The sequence below is a fragment of the Callithrix jacchus genome, chromosome 7 (assembly GCF_049354715.1).
Source record: "Callithrix jacchus isolate 240 chromosome 7, calJac240_pri, whole genome shotgun sequence".
NCBI lineage: Eukaryota > Metazoa > Chordata > Mammalia > Primates > Cebidae > Callithrix > Callithrix jacchus.
Window position 1 is genome coordinate 96,424,366 of NC_133508.1, and position 23,515 is coordinate 96,447,880.

Genomic DNA, 23,515 nt, shown 5'->3' on the forward strand with positions numbered 1-23,515 from the left:
AGAGGGAGGAGTGACATGAAAACAGAACCATCAGATGTACTATGCATTGTGATATAGCAGTATACAAAGTGCTTTGGGAAAAAGGATTTGCTTCCTGAAGGCAAATAGTTTGAAAGAGCCTCAAGATAAGAATGGAGGCTTTGACTAGTAGGCAAGATAGGAAAGAGATTCTGAAGAGAGACTTTGGTTCATCTGTGGTATGGTAGATGAGTCCCAGGGCATGAGCTGTGGTGCTTCAGTAAGCATAGCAGGAGATGAGGCCAGGTACATAGTCTGAGTTCAGCTTATTAAGGGCTTATTTGGTGATGGGGATTGGTTGATGGTTGTTAAGCAAGGGAGGGGCCAGCTTAGGTAACTGGCAAACATGTAAAGATTGGAGAGAATATGTGTGTGGGAGTAAGAACTAGAGTTTTCTCATTCCCCTGATGATAGCACTCTGATTGCTTTGCATTGCTCTATTAGATACATTCAAAAAACTGAAACATGAACTAGAAAATGGTGCATGATGTCATCCCCCCCCCCCCACTGTTTGTCTTTTACCTCCTATCTCACTGTATCCCATCCACAGGGATCCACTCAGAGTTCTTTACACATACACAGTTCTTTGCTACCTGAGTCTTGGCTAGAGGTTGGCAGACTATGGCAGCCAGGCCAAATGTGGCCTACTGCCTGTTATACCTGTTATTGGATGGCTTGAGAAAAGGTAAACGGTGTTGCATTTTCAAGTGATTAAGAAAGAATCGAAAGGATGATATTTTGTGACTTATGAAGGTAATATGAAATTACAGTTTTAGTGGCCATAAGTAAAGTTTTATTGGAACACAGCCACACTCATCCATTTATGTGTTGTTTATGTCTGTTTTCACACTACAATGACAGAGTTGAATAGTTGAGACAGAGACTATATGGCCTGCAAGTCAGAATATGTGTGTACTGTCTGGACCAACAGATGAAAAGTTTGCTGATCTCTGGTCTTGACAATGTTGAGTTTTCCACCCACAGTGTTCTTCCCTCTACTCACCACTGATTCTTCATTATCATTGAGGTCTCAGCTTTATTTTTGCATTCTTAAAAAGCCTTTACTGACCCTCAAATAAATCAGAGTCCCTTGTTATTATACTCTTAATTTACTTCATTGTATTTTTCATAAATTGTAATGCAACATCAATTTGTGTGGTGATTTATATAATGTTTGCTCCAACCATTGTAATCTACAGGAAAATAGAGACCATATTCACCTTGTTCTTTGATATGTCTCTGTCCCTAATCAAATGTCTGGTGCATAGTAGGTGCTCAGTACATATATTCTGAATAATTTGAATGACTCAGTAACTCAATAAGGGGCTGTTGCAGTACTCCAGGGATAACTAACGAGACCTGAATTAGGCACTGTGGGATGGAAGGAGATGGGTTCTAGAAATCTTTAGAGAATAATATCAATAGGACATTGAGACTGATTGGTTGTGAGGAGTGAGTCAGAGCTGACCACTCACTTTATTATTGCTGTCATTTATTTTATCCCTGTCCTTAGCCTAGAGTCAGATGTCAGAAGGGGTTGGGCAATATTTGGGGTTTTATCTATCTTGAGATGTACTAGGACCACGATAGCTCTTGGGCAAAGTCACCTGGGTCCTAGTCCTGGAAATACGGAATTTAATCATGTCCTTTTCATTTAAAGTTTATGTGTTTTAGGTTGACGTTTGTCTCCTTAATCAGAGTTGTCAGATAAAAGGAAAAATGCCATTTGAATTTTTCATAACCCCCAGCAGTCTGGCTTTTCCATTTGGTCTCAATGATTCTGACTCTCATCTTAATGAAGGCCAAATGTAAATTAAGTTCTGTCAGGCTTGAGCAGCCGGGGTCTCCTATCTTTATAAACATGAAACATTGTAGGGTAACAAGGTGCAGACTGAGGAAGGTTGAGAGAGTTGGAGAGCTGATGTGGATCCTGACAGCTCAGTGTTACTGGGAGATAATTAGCATGGCTTGTAGGGGCTACATGGAGATCTTCCAAGCTGTCTTTTAACTCATTTCCTCTTTTGTTGTTGTCAGCAGTGCAGAAAGCTAATCATTTTATAGTTTGAGATTTTCGTTGCTTATTCCAAAGTTCTGGAACCAGCTGTCTGGAATGTCACAGGATTTTGTTGATGGGTTCAGTTGATGGGTTCAAGAAATATACTTGCTGCTCCTCTCTTCCCTGTCTGTGCCCCCATGCTTCTGTTCTCCTGATAGCATACTGGGAAAATGAGGAAATGATTCTCTAGTTGAGATTCTTTGGGGAAACCTAGAGGTTTGTATGGCTAGAGAGGTAGTTTGATAACTTCCTGCTAGCTGTGGAAGCTGTCACTTGATCGCTTTGCACTAGCAACTGTTGAAAAGAAAACCCTGCTGCAGGTCAGGGAACCCTGGTTCTTGTAGTCCTTTCTATAATATGAGAGCTAATTTTTAATGCCTTATTTGGCCTTATTTTGTCGCTCTTCTTGATTTTATAATAACATCTTTTCTCTACCCTAAACCTTAGTCTAGTCTTGAAACTTCATGAAAGATAGGCAACATAAGTTGATTTCCTTGAAATAACACCATTTAAATAGATGGCAGTATGGTGGAAACTAGTCTTTCTTAGTTATTGTCTTTGTTATTCAACTGTGTTCCTCAGGTCTTAGCAGTAGAGCTAATATAAGATATTGAGGAACTTTGGAGATATAACACAAATCTCTACAAAAAAGTACAGGATTTGGAGCCAAACACACTTGCATTTAAATCTTTCTGTACCACTTACCAATTGTAGGATCTTAGACAAGCTAAAATCAACTTCTCGGAGTCTCAGTGTGCTAAGCTATAAAATGAGGACAAAAATATCAGTCTTGTGGAGTTATGAGTGAGTGAGATATTTGTAAAGTGGTTTCTGTAGTAGATACTCAAATAGTACTTTAATTTTTATTATCACTGTGTTTAATGAAACTGCTTGTTTCTACTGATGGGCATTTCAGTAATATCACTGTTTGAGATAATTTTAAAGACTAAAATATTTTATTTCATGGAGCTGGCCATAATGAGTGGTATGTTTTTCCTGTTTTACTAAGGAAAATTTTAGAAACCATCATCAAGGTTTCTAGAGACAGTCATAGAAAATAGGGAATAGAAGAGTGCAGAACATATTTTCAGAGTCATTCATTTATGTGACTCATCCACATCCTGTGTGTAATACCTATGCCAATGGCAGGCAGCTTTGAGCTGCAAAGCTGATTAACTTACTTGAGTACCTTCTACTTGTTTCCCTTAACATTTACCAATGCTGCCAGCACCAGAATTATTTTACTTCACATGAATTGTTTTATTTAATCCTTACACCAGTCTGTGCCACACATATTATCTCTTTTTGTATTACTAGATGAGGAAACTGAAGCTCAAAAAGTTAGTTACTGGAGGTCTCATACTGTATAAGCAAATCCATGTCAAGATCTGCACCATAGCTCTGTTTCCCCATCTGCTGCCTTATGGGAACCTGTGCACTTTCAGTATGGGAATCCAGAAGTGGTCTCTGCCACCAAGAAATTAGTCTGGTTAAAGAATAAAGATACAGAGCAACCAAGCAATAAGAGCAGAACAAGAAAATAGATGAAAATAGTAGCTAATGTGTATGCAGTGTTTGTTAATACATCTAATACTTTTCTAAGCACATTACCTATTTCTCATTACAGCTACCCTATAATTATTGGTTTTTTTTTTTTTTTTGAGACAGGATCTTGCTCTGTTGTCCAGGCTGGCATGCAGTAGTGCAATCTTGGCTCACTGCTACCTTGCCTCCCAGGCTTGAGTGGCTCACCCACCTCAGCCTCCTGAGTAACTAGGACTACAGACACCTGCCACTATGCCCAGCTAAGTTGTATATTTTTGTAGAGATGAAGTTTTGCCAAGTTGCCCAGGCTGGTCTCAAACTTTTGAGCTCAAGTGATTCACCCATCTTGGTCTCCCAGAGTGCTGGGATTACCGATGTGAGCCACTGTGCCCAGCCTAATTATTGTCTTTTACAGATGAGGAAATGGGCACAGAGACTTTCAGTAATTTGCCCAAGATCACTCAGCTGATAAGTGGCAAGGCTGGGATTTGAACTTTGGCATTTCACATCCAGAGTATGGGCTCATCACCATTTCACTCTACTGCCTCTTTCATTGTTTGCTTTGCAGGCTTTGCATAAACTAGTTTAGGGAAGAAATTTGTGGGTGATGGCTACGGGAGGCTCTGAGGCTGTGAACAATGGGCAGTAGGCTTATTGTTTCATTTAAGAAATACTGAGTGTCTCCTGTATGAGAGGCACTGTGCTGGGCACTGGGGATTCCAAGGTGAATGAGTGGGATGAGGGGTCTAGGGTACGCTTCTGGGAACTTAGTCTAGTATAGAGAGACAGAAAATAGACAAGGAGACCGACATATATACACACACAAAGTGATTTTGTTTTCTGGAAAATGCTTCGAAGGAAAAACAGATGAACAGATTTGGCATGGCTAGTGTGGGCCTCTCTTGGGAGTTTTTGTTTGACCTGAATGAGGAGATAGGAAGGAGGAGCAGCAGATTCACTGTGGGGGAGGAAAGTACCTCCTGAGATCAGTAGAGGAGGTCAGCTGGGCCAGGAGGGTATGAGCAAGGCACAGAGGAGTAGGAGGAGGTTTGGCGAAGTGGACAAGGGCTGCCGCATACACAGCCTTGAGGCCAGGGGCAGGAGTTTGGGGTTTATTCCAAGAGCAGTGGGAAATGGTTGATGAGTTTTAAACATGGGTGTGACACAGCATGTTTTATGACTTTAAAAAAGTCATTCTGGCATACATGCTAGGTAGATAGTAAATATTTGTATAGCAACAACAAAATTTACACTGTAATGTTGAAGAAAAGATAGAAGACGAATGAACAGCCTTATAAATACATTTGTTTTAAGAAACTATCAGTATAGAAAAAAAGGACTGGCCGTATACACACACACAAAAAAACCATTAATACTGGTACTCTCCGTGGTTGAAATAGTTTGCTACTGTTTTAGCACAATGCTCATGCTTTTAATACTTAGTAATTTTCCATTCAAAGCTTGTAGTCATAGCTAACCTTTCTGGTTGACAACACATCATTATTGAGCAAGGGATTTTTTTTTTCTTATTTGGCTTATTTTCCTAAAAAGCACCATGCTAGGGATTTCACAGGCAGAATTTCATCTCTGGCCTTCAGTGACACGGTATAACAGCATGCTGTTTTACTGTATCTGTGTGGCAGTATGAGGAAACCAAGACTCAGAGGACTTAAGCAACATCCCCAAAGCAACACAAGTGAGTTGTAGAGCCCAGATTCTCACCTAGTCCTGTCTGCCTCCAGCTCCTGGGCTCTAACTATTGCCTCTCAGTGCCTGCTTTTAAAAGATACTCATTTCTTCCCACCTGCCAGGGCTGCAGGCTGGCAGCCCACTGGTTGAATCTGGCCCCCAGACCAGTTTTGTTTGACCCACTGTGTGCTTGGGAAAAAAATAAACAATTTTAAATTAGTTTCCAATATTTAAAAATTGAGAAATTGTATCTGAAAATTCAGGTTATTTATTTTCCTTAATAAATAATGAAAGAACCTGGCAATACAGGGACCACACTTCCATGTGGAAGAGATCGGCTGGAGCTGAGCAGGGACTGCCCTCTTTAGAAGTGGAGGGCATTCTTCATTTTGTAGCAGCCACCACCCAGCCTGCTGCATTCATTTCCTTTTCCAGCCCTACCCTTGTGAGCATTTGAATTTGAGACTTAGGCTGTGGGAATTCGTTCAAGGAATCTATCATTACTTTTCCTGTAGCAAGCGCTTAGAGAAATGGAAAGACATTCCGGATGGCGAGTTTCTTGGTCCAGGGCTCTCATGATCCCATGCTCGTATTCTCTCACACCTCCGGGTCTTTGCTCAGGTTTTAACTTCTGCATGGCAAGCTTATAGTCATTTCTTTCTTCACCAGGAAAACTTATAATAATAGTTCAAAACTCAGCCTTCACTTCCTCCAGGAAGCCTTCCTTGACTTAGTGTTGATTTAGGGTCCTACCCTCTGTCCCCTGGGGCATTCTATGCTTATCTCTACCCTAGAATTTATTGCATTACACTGTGCTTTATTTATCTTAGCGTCCCTAGCCTCTAGGGCATTGCTTAACATCTAAGATTAAAAACTTAGTATATATTTTGATGGGTGAATGAATGAGTGGATGAACTTATTAAATCATCTCATGCCATTTTTGATTGCTGGGTGCATTTGTCCAATCATTTTATTCCAAACTAAAGGTTCACTGCCTGCTCAACAGAAGTTAATTTTCTCTTCCTCATTGTGGAAAATGAGGTTTGAGCATTACTGTTCCTTTCCATCCTAGAGCCACCCCTTGGGTGCAGTCCTATTACCTGAGTCACAGCTTATTTTGTGTGCAAAGTGAAGGCTCTAGATTGATATGGTAACTCCTCTGGGCCTCTCCACTGTGTCTTTGGACTCCTGTGATGGATATCTCTTTAAGTTGCTCCCTTCATCCCCCAGGAGAATCCAAGACTCATCTTTGCAATCAAATAGCCTCTCTTTAGAGTGTTTATACCAGGGACCTGTGTGTTAGACCAGATTCCTCCCAGCCTTTGAGCAATGCACACAGTATTGTCAGCTGCTATGAGGGCATGTGTTGTGGATTTTCTCTCCAGGGTGGTTTACTGGTCTTATAACTAAATACCCAGAATGTTGAGGCTGATGGCCTGCCTTCATCTAGCCGGACAGTGAATCCTTTCTTTATTATTCCGCATTTGCATATTTGATTTATACCAAATATATGTTGTATTCTTTTAATTTTAGAGTCCAGCAAATTAATTTTTTAAAGGCAGATAAAAGGAAAAAAGGTTCTTGGCCAGATACCTTGTAATATTTAATAAATGTCAGCTATTATTATGATATTTTTTAATAATTTTACTTTATGGCTATGGCAGACTTTCACAAATATTTCCTTTATATGATCTATGGCATAACCTTGTTGATAAATATTACTATTTCTCACATTTTACAACAAGTCTCAAAGAGATGAAATACTTTTCTACCAGTATCAAGTCTTGGTGAAAGTCATTTGGGCTCAAACTGGAGTCAAATGAAGTCCCTTGGATCTTAAAGAAGATCCTTTGGCTCTAAATTCTGTTTGGTTTGTTTGTTTGTTTCTGCTATACCATGTTTCTTGCTCATTTGGGTTGGTGGATTTTCAGCTCCATAAGAGCATGTACCCAATCTATCTCTTCATCCCTTACTGTTATATATCCCCAGAGCCAAACACAGTGTTTGGCATTGAAAAAATACTCAGTAAATATTTATTAAATGAATTCATGTCTTCTGGCCAGCCAGGAGTGAGTTATATGGCTGTAGTACTGAAGACCACATGCCTGGCTTACCTGCGGCCAGTCTTCCTGATGCAGGGATGTTGGTAACCTGTAAGAGTCATTAGTGTAACCAGAGAGGTGAGAGGAAGGATTGCAAAGTTAGGCTTGCTTTATGCCCACATGATATGATTCTATGTCAATCAAAAATTGAAGAAAATTCTTTTCTCACAGTGGCTAAAATGGAAGTCACGTTTACGCAAGGAAAATACTGTCTTTATAGAAACAACACTGAAAAAGACAATGTATTTAATGTGTGTTGTGATGTAGTGACTTCTAGCATGTAAGCTATCACCTTGGAAATCTCGAGGCTCAGGGTCAATGGATGTCCACTGAGGCACAGAAGGTGGCAGGCTAGAAGTTCAAAGAGATGCAAAATGGCATTCTTTTGGAGGAGTAAGTAAATCTCATTTCTCTGAACACCTGGGTTGGTTTTACTTTCTTTTTTCCTATTATAATCCAAAATGACAATAATTGTTCTGTTAGTGTAGGGATATATTCATTTAATCTGTGAAACAAACTTTAGTAAATGCTGTGTACAAAGTACTGTGCCTGGTGATGGGGAGGAAAGGAGGAAGCCAAGCTCACCCTTTATCTCAAAGAGTTCCTGTATCTAGAACTAAAAGCGAGAGGCTGTGAAAGCCATTCCCTTCCTCCCTCTATGTTTTATTATTAAAATTTCAAACATACAAAAAAAGTTGAAAAAATTTTACATTGACTACTCAGAGCCATCACATAGAGCCTACCATGGACATTTACTGTTCTTGCTTTATCACTTATGTTGTCTCCATCTGTCTGTTCCTCTATCCAGCTTATGTTTTTGGAATAAGTTGGGAGATCATTACACTTGTGAAAGCAGTTTGAAATATTAAAAGTTGTTTACGTTTCTGAAAGATTAAATAAGTTTTAGTTGAGACATTGACCATGTTTCATTGCTATACACATACACAGTCAGCACCTGTAGCAGACTTTATTAAATATCCACCGTGTGCTTTTAAATCTTCTATCCCATTTATTCTTAGGAAAATCCTGTGAGGTAGATGCTATCACTTGCTTTGCAGATGAAGAAATTGAGGATGGAGGGATTTATCAACTCTATTACCTCTGGCAGTGCTGGAATGCAAATCCAGGTTTCTGACTCTAAGAAATGAATTGGAAAAATTGTTGTAAAGGTTAGCTGGTCAGATGCCAGCCTTCATCATGCAGGTACAGATAAGACATCACTGGAGCTTACCTAAGGAAAACAAAGCAAACAATTAGAAAATAAGACTTCTGTCATTTTACTGACTAATTATTAGTTATTTTCTTAATAATCAGTTTACTTTTCTATCACTTTTTATTATTATTACTTCACCCTGATCAGAGAAATCCACTTCTGATGGTTTAAGTTAAAAATTCCAGGTATACATTTGTTTGACATAAATTTTTAAGATAAATATGTATGCTAGAATAATACATTATCCAAGTTATTAAACGTTTAGGTGTTCAAAGTTAGACTCAAAATGAAAGAATCATACTTGAGAGTGGCTGAGATCTGTTTCCCGCCACTACGCAAACCCTGACCCAGAGCTTCTTTTGTTTGTGCTCCAGCACTTTATAGTTACCTCTCCAAGAGCTGACTTTGTCCTTTCCTTTGCATTCCCCTGACATATTTGTAATGAGAAAGAATGACTAAACGGTGGAATGAATTTCTTACCTCTTTTGAACCCAGGGGTCCTGGAAGTACTGACATAGCTAAGACCTCCCTGGAGGCTTGTCTGTTCATCCAGTGTGGCCACTCTGGATTCCAATGGCTCCTGTCTCTCTGAATCCTCCCTGTATGGAGAGGCTATGGATTAGATAAACTTGTGAGTGACCTCGGTGATAAAAAGAAACCTGGTCTTAACTCTGTGGTCCTGTCAATACCCATACCTATGCCCTCTTGAAAAGCTGCATCAGTGTAGCTTCTAGGCTGGTAATCTCAATGATCAGTGTCTTTTGGCTCAAAAATGCAAAGCGAGGCAATATTCAGAGGAAATTAGAGAGCCGCCTAAGTGGCTCTGTCTTACCTGACCTCTGTTTCTCAATGGCTTTGCTAAAGGGTCTGAACCGTGGCATGGACATACATTTTTTTCTTAGTAATGCTACATGTGTAGAGTATTGACACTTACCCAAGCAAAGCAAGACAAACAATTAGGAAATACAATCTCTCTCTCATTTTACCCATTAATTATTCATAATTTTATTAATAATGACATTATTATTATTATTTCACTGCTGATTAGTGAAAACTATTGGTCCTGGACTATCACCAGTCCCTGGTCTGGCATTTGGGAACAACCTTTATGTGTAACCCCTGAAAGTCTCCTTCAGTTCTGGCCTTCTGTGAACCTGAGAGAGATGAGAAGAGAACCAGGGACTACAGTGAAGCCTACTGCAGTTGCCTTGGCATGAGGCTGTGTGGTCTGGCTTTGGCTGGGGGTCAGAGACAAAGCCCATGGACCTGAGAAAGAGAGTGAATCCCTGTGCAAGTATTTATCGAGCACCTCCCATGTCCTGGGAAGCAGCTGCTGGAGAGTGGTGAAGGAGTATTGAGTTTGGAGTTCATGTTTCCAGGGTTTTCATCCAGCCTTTCTACCTGTTATCTATATCATCTGGGCAATTCAATTCTCTTAAGGGCCTTCGTTTTCTGTCTAAAAAATTGTGTTGATGTAGTATTATGTATCAGAAGGTATTCGGTAAATTGTAGAATGCTGGTGGTAGTGATAGATTTTCAGATGATAGTGACAGAAAAAGTTGATTTTTTGAAAGAAAATTAGGTCTGTTTTTCATAGACTTACCTCTAGAGGCAGGTAAGAAATTCAAGAGTGAAGGGAAATGGAATTCACATTGTTTGAAGGGTATGCAATTTAAAAAATGGTGCTTTTTAATAATCCGGACGACTTAGGGAGAGGGTATTATTCTGGTTTGAGTGGGTGGAACAGTCTGAGAGACACTTACTTCATGCAGCTACTGAGTGGTAGAGCTGGGGCCCAGTTCAGATCTCACTCCAGCCTGTGCTGTTTCTACAGCAGCTCAGAGACCAAAGTGTAGGGGAGCAGAGGAGCCAGAGACAGTAAATCCATCCCAAGGTCCCCTCAGCAAATGCTTCCAGGGAAGTTCCACTTGCACTATTAGTAATACCTTATAGGATATCCTTCACAAGTTTCTCAGAGTGGTGGCCGTGAAAATGGGTGTGTGTTTTCGAAATAAAAATATTGTGGTACTAACAAGTTCCTGCCAGAGTAGTTCAAGGACGTTCACTCATTCAGCAAACATTTATTGAAAATTGGTTTTGTTCCAGATACTTTGTTAAATATTGGAAATACAGCAATAAAGAAAACAGAGTCACTATTTCCAGGATGCTCATGTTTTAGAAAGGAGATAAGAGAGAAAGTCACAGTACAGCATTAGCACAGTAGGAACTCGGATTACTCTAGAAATACAGCCCAGGTAGGTTCGAGGGGCCGGGGGAGGTAACATGTAGGCTGTGGCCCAGTGTATGAATTGGAGTTGGCTAATAAGCAGTTGAGGTGAGGTAGTTTGTAAAAGCTAGTCTGGTGACAGTCTGAGGAAATGAGACCCCCGTGGGGCTGCAAATACAGAGTAGTGAGAACGTAGACTACAAGAAGCTCTGTGAGTCCATCAAAAAGTTCCTTTAAGTCCCTTTTATATATTCCATACTATTAATTACAGGATTTTGGGGGGAGGTGTGAAGGGGGACCTCATAGAATAGAGCCAGTTCGCCCTAGCCACAATCAGAGAAAGGCCAGAAGCTATTTGTGATCCTTTTATTGACTCTTCTATTTCAAGGACCTAGACCTAAGAACTCCGGAGAAGATGAGCTTTGAGCACTCACGTCCTCCTCCCTGGGCAGACAGAGCAGCTCTCCTCATTTCAGTTGTCTCAAGCGTAGACAGTGTGCCTGAGAATAGAGCAGTGAATTAACTCCACTTGTCCAAGAGGGTGGGACTGAATACTAGACAAGGCCCTTTCCACCTCTCTTGGGTGGTAGGAGTGGTGTGTGACTCAGAAGCAGTGACATCAGCCATGACTTCATTCATTTAGAGGTAAGACCGTGTGCAGACCGCAAACACGGCTGGTTTCTGCCCTCCCTTCTCAATGCTCTGTCTTGTCGGGGACATTGTCATGGTCCTGCTATTGTTTCCTACACATTTTATTCATGTCTTATGTTTAAGCTGTTCTTTTTCTTCACCCCATTCTTTTTTCTTTGTTCATCTTTTGCTTTTGTCTTTATTTTTTCTCCTCTTCTATTTAGTTTTTTTGTTTCATTTTCTTTCCCGAACTTCTCTTTTGTCTCCATTTTCCATTTTTCCCATTTGCTATGCCCTTTATCCTCCCTCTGTGTCAGAAATGTATATGGAAATGCATCCTTCTGCCTCTTAGTTTTTCTCTCCTCTGGGCTTCCCACCAGCTTATTGCTATCTTAACCTTCCTAAAACTGTTGACAAATCACTCTCCATGCAAGGACTGATGGTGGCTCCCATTCTTTTCTGCCCCAAGTATCTAATACAAGTCCAGATTTACCTCTTACTACATCTCAACACAGGTCTCTCAGAATGACCTGTTGCTTCTCCATGGCTATAGTTCCTTCTCCATGGCTATGGATGCAGCTGATGCTTCTCCTTGCACTTTTACTCAGGCCATTGCCTCAATGTGGCCTTACCTCCATCCCATCTTCCTCAATCTTTGCCTTCCCTCTACACGTAGATCTGACACTGCCTCCTAAGTAACCCCCTTACTAACCTCCTTCCCACAGCACTATCTCCTTTGTGATCATATAGAATCCATAGTTTCTAAATTATGTATTTTAGAACTTGAATTATTCTGTACTATTTATACATTCTTCTTGCATGTTTCATATGCATAGCTTCTTTGTTCCACCTAGCCAGTAAGTAACCTGAGGATTGAAACTAGTATCCTTTCTTCTTCTGTGAGCATACTTAGCAAGCACATAGTTGGCCACAAACCAGGACTTATAGACCAATTTCTGCACAGTCAAGAAATATTTTGTTGGAAAAATAGTTATTTGATGCTAATTCTAGGGAGATAGATGAACAAATTATAGTTCTTTCCTAATAAAAGAACTAAGAGTCTAGTAGAAGTGACAGGCCCACACATAATTTGAGAAGAACAAGGATGGTGGAGGAAACTAATGTTTACTATAAGTGTGCAAGGATGGGCACATGAACATGTATAATCTCATTGACTTGAATTCAGCTAACAATCCTGTGAGTTAAATGTTGCTACAAATGAACAAAGTGAGACTCATAGACATTAGGTGACTACTATTCAAAAATAACACAACTAGTAAGTAGGAGATCCAACATTTCGACTGAGGTGTGTCAGACTCTAAAGCCCCTACTCTTTCCTGAAGAGGTAAAGATACAGTGAAACTGACATTCTAATAATAAAAACAATCATAAGTAAAAAGTGCTTACTATGTGCCAGTTGTTAAACAGATTACGTATATTTGTATTTGATCCCTCATCAACCCTATGGCATAAGTACTATTATTGTCATCAGTAATTTTTTAGGATGAGGAAATTGAGATAAAGAGTAGCTGAGTAGCTTGCCCAAGTCCACATAGCTGCGAAGTACTAGAGCCAGGATATTCCCTCTTGCAGTCTGGCTCTGGAGAAGAGGCAGCAGAATGTAGAGGCCCTTCTGCATATAGTAACCTATTACATGATCAGAACTGCTGTTGGACCAGTCTGTTTAGAGAATCAGGGGCGGTGGAGATCCTGACAGGTGAAGGTGTTGAGATGTGAGGCTACAGAGGAGGCTGGGAACTGTCACAAAGGACCAGTGCCCTCCTCAAGGACCTTAACAAACCATGCAAGAAATTTTCCTAGAAATATCTTCTGTGAGGTTGTACTGTTAGGGATCCATCATCAGGAAGAGTTTAAGTTCTGATCTTATTCTGCTACTTGAGTTGTGAAGGAGCTTTTTGTTGTGGCCCTTGTCCATGCCTGGCAGGAAATCACAGTGGAACTCTGCAACAGTGGTGTAAATGAATAAGTAAGGATGTACATACCCAAATAGGCTCCAAAGAAATACCAGTTGGAACAGTAAAGTACATGTGTCCTTTACAGGTTGGGGATAAGTTCAGGCTGAAGGACATTTAGAAAGAAAGAGGAAGGGGCATCTGTGTGAGCCAGATTGGAACGGACACCAGGCTGTCCTCAGGTGTCCCAGAGCGCTCAACATTTGATGGAGCACTCTCCCCGCCACAGCCCCCATCTCCATTGGTGCTTGGCAGCCATTCAGTGGTGCTGCACTGACCTGGGAGTCCAAGCCAGGAAGTGAATGAATCCATTTTCCAATTAAAATGAAACTTCTCCAAAGGACCTACTCACCCTGAGAGGAGAAATTTATCTTCCTGGCAGTGTGGCTTGCCTAGAATGTCTCTGCTCCTAAAACAGACTGAGAAAAGCCATTAGCCTGAATGAAAAAAGAGAAACTGGGACAGTTCTTATTCACAACCTTATTCATTTATCCATTCATTCCTTACTTTTATTTCTGCAGACTTTCATTTGGCTTATACATGTCTGCCCATTCATTCATTTATTTATTCATTAGCTAACATTACTCATCATCTATAGATTGGACACAACATTGTATCCTATGAGTAGAGATATTTAATAAAAAACATAGTTCTTGACTTTGAGGAGCTTTCAGTCTAGCAAGAGAGAGAGACAAATGAACAGATGATGGGAAATGCAGTGATAGGGGTATTCACAGAGTATTACAGGGGCATAGCATAAGAGCATCTAACTCAGCATAGGGAAGTCATGGGTGATTTCATGGAGTAGGAAACACCAGAGTTGAGGCCTACATGTGTACACACAGAGACATATACACACTATTCCTTCTGTTTTTCTGGAGAACTCTGACTAATACAGGGTGATAAGATGGGCACCTCTTTGTGAATTAATTGGGAGTTGAAATTAGAATGGTGATTGAATGTAAGAAATGAGAGAAGAAGTCGAAGATGACTCCTTTGGTAACTGGATTAACTGACATAGGAAATCAAGGAGGAGGAACACACTTGGTGGAAGATAACAAATTCTGTCTTGGATATGTTGAGTTGGAGGTGCAGTGGGACATCCAGGAGATGTCTCAGAGGAGAGTTTGAATTGGAGTTTGAGAATTGGCATGTTATTCAGAGTGTAGTTGGTTGGAATCATAGGAGTGATTGAGATTTCTCAGACAGCATGGGGACAGTGAGAAGAACATTTGGTAAACTTTGTATTAGGCAAGATCCCTGGGGAGTATCAACATTTAAAGAGCAGCTAAAGAAAAGGAGCCCATCAAGGCGACAGAAAAGCACTGATGAGAAGGGCATGAGAAGGTCCAGGAGAATGAGATATTGAGGAAGACTTCCTCATCTCTCCCTTTGTCCCAGTCTTTGACTTTCTTTCATTTCTGCTCCAAGATCTGTTCACCCTTTCCAAAGCTTTCTCTTCCTGTTAGGACTGCCTCCCTCTCTTCCATAGTTAGTACCACCTACAAGGCATTGCATGATCCAGGTCACTGTGGCATCTCTCATTTCCTCAAATAAAAAATGCATTTCTGCATTATATTATGTTTTACAGAGGCAGATGACTGAACTCAAACACTGAGCTGGGTATTAGCAATCCAAATTTTGGTCTGACTTTCCATTTACCCGTTGTGTGGGACCTGGGGATAATCATGATCCCTTCCTAGACTTTAGGTTCAAAATCTGAAAGCATAGTTTTCTGATTCCTGCCTTCCCTTCCTTAAAGAATTATACAGGCAAGATGAGATCATGCATGTCAAAGTGCTTTGAAAACTGTGAAGCTCTGTAGCAGTAGAGTAAATCTTACTGACTTAACGAGCACTTTATATTATTTTATTAATCCTCACAGCATCCTTGGAGGAAGATGCTAGGAATGTGGCATTTGAGGAAACTGGGGATTAAAGAAATTAATTTGCCTAAAGCTACACAGCTGTTAAGTGGTGAGGACGGTAATCAGAATCAGGTCTGCCAGACTCCAAAGTTCTTAGACCCCCCCTACTGCAGCCTTGTTTTCCTCATACTTACAGTGGTGTCACACTCTTGGAAAGGTCCGCTTTGCTGAATATCATCAGTTTTCATTAAAATGATAACATATTTTATGGTTAGGAAGTCAACTCTAGTGTAGATTTTTCCTTTTTGTACAAGAGGAAAGGCCTCCACTCCGGGAGAAGTGGGGGAAAGGGATGCATATAAATCCAGTTTTTGAAAATTAAATAAATTATACAATAGAATTATTTTATTTTACAAATAAATTGTATGATGTTACCATTAAACAGATTCTCCTCTAATGGGGGTAATGTGCCTTGTCTATTCAGATTTTTGTTTTTGGGGTTTTTCTCAGCAATGACATAAATATTTATTCCACGTGACCTTTAGGCCTCTGCTTGCATCTCTCCCTGGAAGCCTTTTCCAGCCTCCCCAGGTCCCAAGTCCTTTCCCTCCTCTGAGTCCTGTCTGTGATTACTCATTAAAGGCAGATATATGGTTACACACAAAATATAATGATAACGTTAGGAGGCTGACTCACAAAACCTTGGCACCGGGCTCATTACATTATTGTCATATATCATCTTATTACTTATCTATTCCTTTGTGCACATATTTCTCTCGAAAGGACCTGGCTTTAGATTTTCTTATATCTGAATGAAACTGCATTTTTTTTCATGAGTTAGACTTGGCTCTTGCCCTTTAGAAGTTTGTCATTTCAAGGTGGATTTAGGTATATGAATGAATAATTAGGATACAGCCTGTGATGGAGAGATTCACAGAAAAGGTGACATCTGAGCTGGATTTGAATCAAGGACAGAGGTTTTATAAAGGGAGAAGATTGGAAAGTCAATTCAAGTAGAGATACCAGCTGAAACATAGACATGGAAATATGAAAGAATGTAATGTATTTGGGAAAGTAAAAGAGGTGAGAACAGAATGGGGGGTGTTAGATGAGCCCAGAAAGTCATCACAATAATGATCACAGCCAAGTTGGAGGCAGGTTAAATGTCCTGAGGGCCAGGTCACAGAGTTAAAATGGGATTCTAGGCCATGAGGAAATACTGAACCATCTTTAAAAGGAATGGAATGGGAAACTTTGTTTTTAGAAAGATACCTCTAGTAGTGCTAACCTCTCAGCTTATCTGTCTATCTGGTGTTCTGTCTGTTCATGGGAGTTTGAAACACACAATTGTTTTATTCATTCTGAGAAGTTTCTGGCTGGGGTTTATTACCTACTCCATGCTTCCAGCGCCATATTTCTTTTAAGAATGATGTTGAACATTATGTTTCTTCCTGAAACATCTTTCCTCTCTGGGCTAACAGCCTGTGCCCTAATTTGGAGTCTTGAACATAGGATAAGGATAAGATCTTGCTCTTTCTTGGGTAGTTGTGCTGGAAAACAACAGCGTGAGTACTTGGAATGTGCAGGCAAGACTATTTATTGAGTGGGGAATTAGGGAGCTCTGTTCCCTCCCTTTTATTTACTGCTCACAGCAGATAGCCCAGATAGGATCCCTTAACAATTAAATAGTAAATTACTTGGATAATCCTTTTTAACTGGTCATGCCTAACTTCTCATGTTGCCCCTCAACCCTAGTGTCATTGCAGAGGCTGCCTCATTTCCCTCACAAGTTCCCTCGGTGTCAAGAAGCAGCAGAAACTTCACAGCTTCCCTTGAGTGGGAGAGAAAGGGTGAAAGCTACTCCTCTCTGTCCTGAGGCTGGCAGGGCGGCTGCAGCCTTGAATCTTGGACATACTGCCCTACCTCCACCCTTTGCTTAGACCCGCAGCTGTGTGAGCTGTGAGTAGTAGCCTCCTCCTAAGAAATGCTGTGGTTTGATGAAGTAATAGATGATTTTTTCTTTTTTTACAAAAGCTGTTCTCTTTGGTTGCTTTAAGCTGAGGGATTGCTTAGCTCAAAGGATTGTTGTTGGAATGCAGAAGTCTTTTGTGCCAAGTCGTATACCCCAAATCACTGCCGATTTCTTTTTTTCTTGAAAAGACTAGTTTTTGTTAGTTGCTTGGTAACTGGAGGATAGAAAGGCTTAACTCATTCAGCACAGAGAGCTCCTAGTTTGTACTCTATTAGGCCATCACCTAATGAGATACTTCTGAAATTGGTGTGTGTTGAGGGCCTGCTCCTTGCACTCTCTAATCCATACAACGTTTGTGCATGGGAAATGATAAGTATGTAGAAGTTACACTAGTTGTACAGGATTGAAATTGTACAGAAATGTGCCTAGAAGGGCTTTTGTTTGTCTTTTCTACTGTAAAGAGTGGCAATAGCTTCCATTATGACATTTCCAGAAGGCCCAAACCCACACCTCTGATTGGACTGGGAGGGTCAGGTTGGTAACTGTGGCACTGTGAAAGGAAGGATCACTTACTTTAGAGAGGGAAACCCTGTGACTTTGGGCTAAGCCCTTGTGGTCTGACCCCCAGTTCCTTAGTATGCGAGTATTGTATATTACCTACACACTTGTGAACCATCTGAAGATTAAATGAGGACACTGTTGTAAACTGTGGAGGATTTAGAGGATAATCACTATGTCCTAATGTAGGCCCAGTGGTTACAAGTATAGAATTAATTCAGTAAGATAGAGGCCTTTGGATGGGATTGTGTGGACTGGAGAGAGGAGGGACAGAGAGATTTTCCTGCCGAAGTAGACTAAAAATTCATCTATGAGGGTAATGTGCTCTTGACCAATATGGCATTTGATGACAAAGCACTTTGAATAAGGTAGCCTAATATAAAAATCTGCATGGGGCTGGGCATGGTGGCTCAGCCTGTAATCCCAGCACTTTGGGAGGCCAAGGTGGGCGAATCATGAGGTCAGGAGTTTGAGACCAGCCTGACCAACATAGTGAAACCCCTGTCTTTACTAAAAATAGAAAAAAATTAGCCGGGCATGGTGGTGCATTCCTGTAGTCCCAGCTACTTGGGAGGCTGAGGCAGGAGAATCACTTGAACCCAAGAGGTAGAGGCTGCAGAGAGCCGAGATCATGCCACCATGCTTCTGGAAACATTTCCTGTCATCCAAACCCTTACTTTACTTCTCTTTGCTGGCGTATCTCCAGTCTTCCCTTTTATAGAGAAAGCAGGGGATACTGCTAGCTTCCCTTTGAGACCATGTGCACCCTTAAGAGTACCTCATACTTCCCACAACATGTTATTTCTAGTTCCTCATCCCATAAATATTTATTGACTTACTAGACAGCTCAGCTTCACCTTCAAATTCCTCTTGTGAAGGGTGCTTCAGAGCTTATAAAGGGCTTCCGCATGTGTTATCTCCTTAGAGAGGAGCTGGGGGAATCTGCCTTTGATTGGTGAATGTTAGTGTGGTCTCAGAAAGAAAGAATGCCTAGACTCCTTGCTCCTCCTATTCTCAGTGCCTCTTTTTGGCAAAAGGCTTGAAGTTCTTTGTGACATTCTGCTTGGGTTCCCTTGTCCCACCGTGGCTGTCTGTGTGACTACAGGCTAAAAGCTGTTGTTATGTAATGTCTTTAATGACCGCACACAAGATCTAAAAGAAGTAATTATTTTTCCCTGAGTTTAAGAAGATTGTTGTGCTTCCGCTTGAAGCACTGGTTGTTGCAGCGGTGATCTGGCGTTTCATACCTGGTCATTGGCCTTTGATTTCTGGAACCTTTAGAAAGAGGCTGCCTTTTCTCCTCTCCCTGACTACTGATTGCTGAAACCACAAGACATTATGGAAATAGATTTCAGGGACTATCCAAAAGGCATTCTGGTAGTTTGACTCACAGAGTTTCAAAGGTGACCATTTTCTGATTGTGGCTTGTTAGCTAGTATATCGAGATACTTAGAGATACTACTAGTTCATAGCTGTGTTAGGAATATTTAGTATCTTTAAGTTTTGCTTTGTTTAACATTATCATCTTAGTATGGGCATTCAAAGAGAAGTTTAGAACAGGTCACTTTCTAGATATAAGCTTTCACCTAGATGTTTAGAAAGTTAAAACAACAACAATAACAGAGAATTGGCATTATACTTTGCCTTTTACATCTGAACTCTTGATATTGTTTTGGTAGGGCTAGCACTTGGGATAGTACTGTTTATCTGCTGTAAATAGATGTTGGTGTTTATGTAGTAGAGTTAGGGAAGCACTATGTAGGAAGAACTCACAGAATTCCTATAAAGGCCAGTTGTTTACAAAATAGATACAATAACAGCCAGAACTTTTGTGTTGCTCTAAGGAGATAATACATGTGGAAGTCCTTTATAAACTGAAGCACTCTTCACATAAGAGGAATTGGAAGGTGAAGCTGAGCAGTTTGTTTAGTAATTCAACAAATATTTATTGAGTGCCTACTTTGTGTCACCCTGTAGCGGGTACTGAAATATGCCTCTTTTGGAACTTCTGCATTGTTGCCCTTAGGTTCCCAGAGATACTCCTATACTTATAATTCATTTTACTTACAGCTTTTTGGAGAGGGAGTAATAGAAACCAGGACACAGAAATTTGTCTGGATGGTAGGAAACCTTTCTTGCTAGTGCTTCTGTCTTCTTTACTATTTTGTTTTTGAAATTCTACGTCTTCAGGTGCTTGGCAGAAAATGGCCATTTCATGCTTTCCAAGTTTATCTTACCTCCAGTTCCATTCACAGGCAGAAGTGAAAGGGTTCCATTTGGGTCCTGATTCTAAGTTCTTAGGAGAAGAAATCTGGTTGGCACATCTAGGTCACATGTCTAAACCTGGTCCAACCAAGTGCTTGTAGTAAGGGGATGAGACTTACATAGTTTCTACGTGGCAGCTGAGGGTCCTCTCAGCTGGGGTGAAGGAGGGGAGACAATCATCCAATATCATGGTGAACATGAGTGATAAGATCCTTGACCTCACAGAGCTTATAGTCAGTCTGTCAGTAAAGAAAGACATTTGTATTAGTGTGATCGCATGCTGCTAATAAAAACATACCAGAGACTGGGTAATTTATAAAGGAAAGAGGTTTTATTGACTCACAGTTCAGCAAGGCTGGGGAGGCCTCAGGAAACTTACAATCATGGCAGAAGGAGAAGCAAATGCATCCTTCATTTGGTGGCAGGAGAGAGAAGTGCAGAGTGAAGGTGGGGGAAGCCCCTTATAAAACCATCAGATCTTGTGAGAACTTACTCACTATCATGAGAACAGCATGGAGGAAACCACCCCCATAATTGAGTTCTTCCTATAGGTTCTCTCCTATGACACATGGGGATTATGGGAACTACAATTTAAGATAAGATTTGATGGGGACACAGCCAAACATTATCAACATTACACAAATAATTGTGGGGGTAGTAGGGGTTGTATGACAACTAGACCTAAACTTGAGCAGGAGATCCTGGAAACCCTTCCCAAGGAATGGTGGTGGGTAGGGTTCACCAAATGAGGAAGGCGGATGATGTGGAACCTGGGAGGGCACAGGGTGTTGGGTGAGGAATGAATGTTTTATGCAGAAGCAGCAAAGGAATGAAAATGCCCAGCAGTAAGAAAAAAATCTGGCCATTTGGTAATATAGAGAACCAAGTCTTTAAAATGTACAGTGGCTTGATTATGTGGCCATTCTCTTTGACTTAGACTGGAAGTTCTTTGAGGGAAGGGACCATCTTTTTTCCTATTGGCTTTGGAACCAGTTGGCATATGGAGAATTTTATATGGCAGGGCGCATTTAGTTTCATTGGGCAATTTCTGAGTACAGCTTCTTTCCAGCTTATATCTGCTCAATGTTGAAATCTTGTTATATGTCTTAAAAGTATACAATCTCACCATTCACTGGAAAGATGGATTGCTTACCTTACAGAGTATACTTTTGATATGGCTTGGCTATGTCCCCACCCAAATTTAATCTTGAATTGTAGTTCCCATAATTCCCTCATGTTGCAGGAAGGACCCCGTGAGAGATATTTGAATCATGTGGGTGGTTTCACCCATACTGTTCTCGTGGTAGTGAATAAGTCTCATGAGATCTGAAGGTTTTATAAGAGCTTTCCCCTTTCGCTTGACTCTCATTTCTCTCTCTTGGCTGCTGCCATGATAGTGAGGCCTTCCCAGCCACGTGGAACTATAAGTCAATTAAACCTCTTTTCTTTTTAAATTACCCAATCTTGGGTATGTCTTTATCATCAGTGTGAAAATGGATTAATACAGAATTTCTATCTCTCCAGGTTGGTGAAGAGGGTTTTAAGGGAAATTATGGTCATTTTTGGAAGGATCAAGAATTGTCAGCTTTCCTTTCTTGAGTAAATACCGCTTTTATATCATTCCTCCCCCGACCAAACCCCTGAACAGATGTTTTAATGGGAATTGTTGGCTATGCTTTTGTTTTGAAAAATTTGAAACATTATTGAAAGAGGAGAGGGGTAGACAAACCCCATAATTGATTCTAATATATATTTAATTTGGCAGAACTTGAGAGAGACTTGCTGGGATAAGGCGGGACATTTCTTTGATCTCCCTGACTTCTTATCATGGAAGGCAACAGGTGTCACAGCACGGTATGTTAATTACAAGTTGGATTGTATTTGCATTCTTCCATTCTTAGATGTCTGTATATATATTCCTTTCTTAACTGTCTTTGACTGGATATACTGTTGGTACATCTGCATGTGATTTTGCATACATGAAACATCTTGAATCTATCTTCCACCTCCACTGCACATGCCCAAACATTGTTGTTCCTAAGAGCCCTGGAATGTGAGTATCCAAGGTGAAGACCATTCATTAAAATCCGTCACATTTGAAGGAGATGCAAAAAATCCAGACTGAAATGTGGGTTTTTCCAAAGGTGCTTTTACATGATGAATAAAAGGAAAAAATACACACACACACACACACACACACACACACACACACACACACACAGAGTCATGCATTTCCTAATGACAGGGATACCTTTGGAGAAATGTCTTGTTAGGTGATTTCATTATGATTACAAACATCGTACTTTCACAAATCTAGATTTTGTATTCTACTACACACCTAGACTCTATGGTATGCTCAGCTACAAACCTGCACAGCATGTTACCATACTGAATACTGTAAGCCATTGTGCACAATGGTACTTATTTGTATATCTAAACAGAAAAGGTATAATAAAAATACAATGTAAAAGATAAAAAAATAGTATACATATATAGGGCACCTACAATGAATGAAGCTTGCAGGACTAGAAGTTGCTCTGGGTTAGTCAGTGAGTGAGTGGTGATTGAATGCAGAGGCCAAGGATATTACTGTACACTTCTATAGACTTTATAAACACTGTACGTGTAGGTATGGTAAGCAAAAGACAATTACCAAATTTATTGTCTTTTGCTTACCATAGCATTTTTTTTTTATGGTTAGTGGTTTTCTTTTTCTTTTTTTTAGAAAGGGAGGAAGGCAGGAAGGGAGGAAAGGAGGAAGGGAGGGAGGGAGGAAGGAAGGGAGGAAGGAAAGGAGGAAGGGAGGGAGGGAGGGAGAGAAGGGAAGGAAGGAAATCAAGCAATGAGAGAGACATTGCCAACCAGGATCTAGAGGTCTACAAGTTGATTTCTTTTTTTCTTTTTTTAAGAGAAGGAAAGAAAAAAAAGGAGTGAAGGAGAGGAAGAAAGAGGAAGAGGGAGAGAGAACAGAAATGTTGCTTTATTCTTAAAAAAAATGGGTATTAATAATGGCCAATCAATATTTTATTTAAACCTATGAGTAGGTGTGATGTGGTATTGACAAGAATGTATATTTTGTGTATTTAAAGTGGAGAGCTCTATAAATATATATTAAGTTTACTTAATAAAGGACTGAGTTCGGGTCCTTGATATCCTTGTTAATTTTCTGTCTCATTGCGTCTAAGTCTTTATGTATCTGAGTGTTAGGATTGTTAGCTCTTGTTGCATTGATCCTTTTACCACTATATTTTTGTTGCTTTAAAATCTATTTTATCAGCTATGAGAATTGCAACTCCTGCTTTTTATTTATTTGTTTATTTTTGCTCTCCATTTGGTTGGTAAATATTTCTCCATCCCTTTGTGTCTTTGTGTATCTTTGCATGTGAAGTGGGTCTGGAGG

At 40.4% G+C, this 23,515-nt stretch overlaps 1 protein-coding gene across 23 annotated transcripts in view; it reads left to right on the forward strand.

Annotated features, from left to right (window-relative positions):
- The window catches only part of FGGY (FGGY carbohydrate kinase domain containing), a 439,267-nt gene that overhangs the window by 50,722 nt on the left and 365,030 nt on the right, over positions 1-23,515 (forward strand). For all 23 annotated transcript variants that reach the window (XR_008472954.2, XM_009001341.5, XM_002750883.5 and 20 more), the window contains one exon: positions 21,881-21,969. Coding sequence is in view for 22 of the 23 variants with exons in the window: in XM_009001341.5 (XP_008999589.2) it covers positions 21,881-21,969 (89 nt within the window). In the remaining variant the exon portion in view is untranslated. The remainder of the gene's footprint in view (positions 1-21,880; positions 21,970-23,515) is intronic.